Here is a 2,676-nt window from a genome sequence, read left to right on the forward strand (position 1 = left end):
GAATAATCTGTAACATGAATACAGTTATATGCTTGAGCAGCCTTTAATTACCAAGTTGAAGCACATATTACTACATATTAAAGCTGTACTAAATAAGATTTTTTTGGTTAAAACTTAAAGAAGTAGTATTATTTAAAAGGAAAAAAACACTCAAACGTGGTGTCCATGCACTGCTGCAAGTTTGTAAAGCTCGAAATAGTAATTTAAGCCAGGTTGGATTCTGCAAGACTTTTTCAGACCATGACTTTCACATTAAAAGGTCCACATTATGTGAAACCAAAATGTCTTACTTAAAAAAAACAGCATGTAAACACAGTTATAGCTTTAAAGCATAACATTCGCTCTCCAGTCAAAGTCAATATGACCCATATATAAACATTAGTATGCAAAAAATGTCTGTTTTGAACACCATTCTGTTACATTTGCGATGCCACAAAAAACAATTGATTTACATACACTATGTGGACAAAGGTATTAGAACACACCTCTTTATGACTGAATTCAGGTTTTTCATTTAGTCCCATTAACAGAGGTGTATAAATCAAGCACCTAACCATGCAGCCTACTTTTACAAACATTCATGAAAGAATGGGTCTTTCTTAAAAGCTGACTGAATTTGAGCATGGTACCGTAACAGGATGTCACCGATGCAACAAAGTTTACGAAATTTCTTCTCTCCTAAATATTCCACAATTAACAGTGATTGGTATGAATGGAAAGTGGAAGCATTTAGGAACCACAGCAACTCAGTCTTGAAATGTCGGACCACAGAAAGTTACAGAGAGGGGCCACCGAGTTCTGAGACGCAAGTTGCCAGTGTGCTGACTCAATAACTGCAGAGTTACAAACCTCCTCTGGCATTAACATCAGCACAAAAACTGAGTGCTTAATGGCATGGGTTTTCATGGCTGAGCAGCTGCATGCAAGCTTAATATCACCAAGTACAATGGCAAGCGTGAGATGAAATTATGGTAAATGACAGCACCGCTGGACTAGAGCAGTATTCTGCTTTAAAGCATATTCTGTGGAGTGACAAATCACGCTTCTCTATCTGTCAGTCTGAAGGACGAGTCTGTGTTTGGCGAATGCCAGGAGACCATTACCTGCCTGACTGCACTGTACCGACTGTAAAGTTTGGTGGAGGAGGGATAATGCTATAGGGTTGTTTTTCAGGGGTTGGCCCTTAGTTCAGCAAAGCAAGACATTTTAAAACAGTTTTAACTTTGTGGGAACAGTTTGGGGAAGACCCTCTTCTGTTCCGGCATGACTAAGCCCCAGTGCACAAAGCAAGGCCCATAAAGGCCTGGCTGGGTGAGTTTGGCGTGGAAGAACTTGAATGGCCCACACAGAGCCCTGACTTCAACCCCGTCAAACACTTTAGGATGAACTAGAAGAGATTGTGAGCCAGGCCCTCTGATCCAACATCAGTGTCTGACCTCATAAATGCTCTTCTGTGTGAATGGTCAAAATTTCCCAGACACACTCAAAAATCTTGTAGAAAGCTTCCCAGAAGAGTGGAAGCTGTTAAAGCTGCAAAGAGGGGACCGACTTCATATCAGTGCCTACGGATTTAGAATGGGTTGTCATAAAAACTCCTGTAGGTGGTATATGGAGGAGTCCCAATACTTTTGTCCATTGGCTGAATTGTAGAAGAATTTCATGGGGAGTGGTAGGTTCAGATAACTGAGAGCAACTTGGCCTGTAAATACCAAAAGTGGATGGAATCTAAAATGTTTGATAAACCTCTTAAGTCACTTTATTGATAACAATGATAATGAAATGATTGATGACAATGAAAGTGGCATGGAAAAGGGCAGGGCAGTTTTGCAAGGGGGTAGATTTTTTTTTCCTTTACTTTATATGGGACAGCATCTCTTTAAACTCTTAAGGAGTGTTTCAGCTGGGCAGCCAAAAAGAATAAGGTCAATGACACATATCATTGCTTTTTTTAGGGAAGGTTGCAAAAAGAGCCTATTTCATTCTAATGGAAAAGAGAAGGTTCGGTACAAACGTGTAAAATGGAGCATGTTGCCCCTTTAATTTACCCCCCAGAACCTCAGGGTAAACAACAACAGACTTTAATCCGCGTCGTCATCCGCGCACTTACTGACTTAAGCATTCTTCGGCTATGTTTAGCTGTATATCTAGGCTCGGTGGTGGCGCTTCTTGCGTAACCTTGCCGAGTGGCTCCTGCTACGCCTGGTCACGGTGACACGCGCGCACTAAAACAGAAGGGCCGTGCGCGTCCCGGTGGCAGGTGCATCCACTTTGGAGAATAACTATGGCTCTACGTGTGTCTGCGCTGGTGCTGTTGCTGTTGCTGGTCAGCGCGGTGAATTGGGCTCTCTGCTGGACTTTCTCGTGCCCACCGGTTTGCCGGTGCACACTGGACAGAGTGAGCTGCACGAGTCACACGCAAAGCCAGACTACATCCAGGATCAGCAGCCTGTGAGTACGAGAACTAAGCTGTAGCCTGAATGAGCCTAGTATGTGTCCAGGCGTTGACCGTTTGAATGTCTCGTCAGTTGTAGTGGATTCGAGGCTATTTCAGAGGAAAAACGAGGTTTTTGCTTGGAATAAAGAGAATATTTTCAATTTGATCGGCGGGTCTTCAAAAGTACAGGAAAGTACATTTTGGCCAAGTGGACTTGTTTAGACGTGTTGACAGTCGGAGTC

At 42.7% G+C, this 2,676-nt stretch overlaps 1 protein-coding gene across 3 annotated transcripts in view; it reads left to right on the forward strand.

Annotated features, from left to right (window-relative positions):
• The first annotated feature begins 2,230 nt into the window (after positions 1–2,230).
• The window catches only part of LOC108412992 (lutropin-choriogonadotropic hormone receptor-like), an 11,079-nt gene continuing 10,633 nt past the window's right edge, over positions 2,231–2,676 (forward strand). For all 3 annotated transcript variants that reach the window (XM_017685272.1, XM_037532915.1, XM_017685273.1), the window contains exon 1: positions 2,231–2,448. In XM_017685272.1, the coding sequence (XP_017540761.1) occupies positions 2,282–2,448 (167 nt within the window). In that variant the 5' untranslated portion in view covers positions 2,231–2,281. The remainder of the gene's footprint in view (positions 2,449–2,676) is intronic.

Source organism: Pygocentrus nattereri, chromosome 22 (genome assembly GCF_015220715.1).
Source record: "Pygocentrus nattereri isolate fPygNat1 chromosome 22, fPygNat1.pri, whole genome shotgun sequence".
Classification (NCBI taxonomy): Eukaryota; Metazoa; Chordata; class Actinopteri; order Characiformes; family Serrasalmidae; genus Pygocentrus; species Pygocentrus nattereri.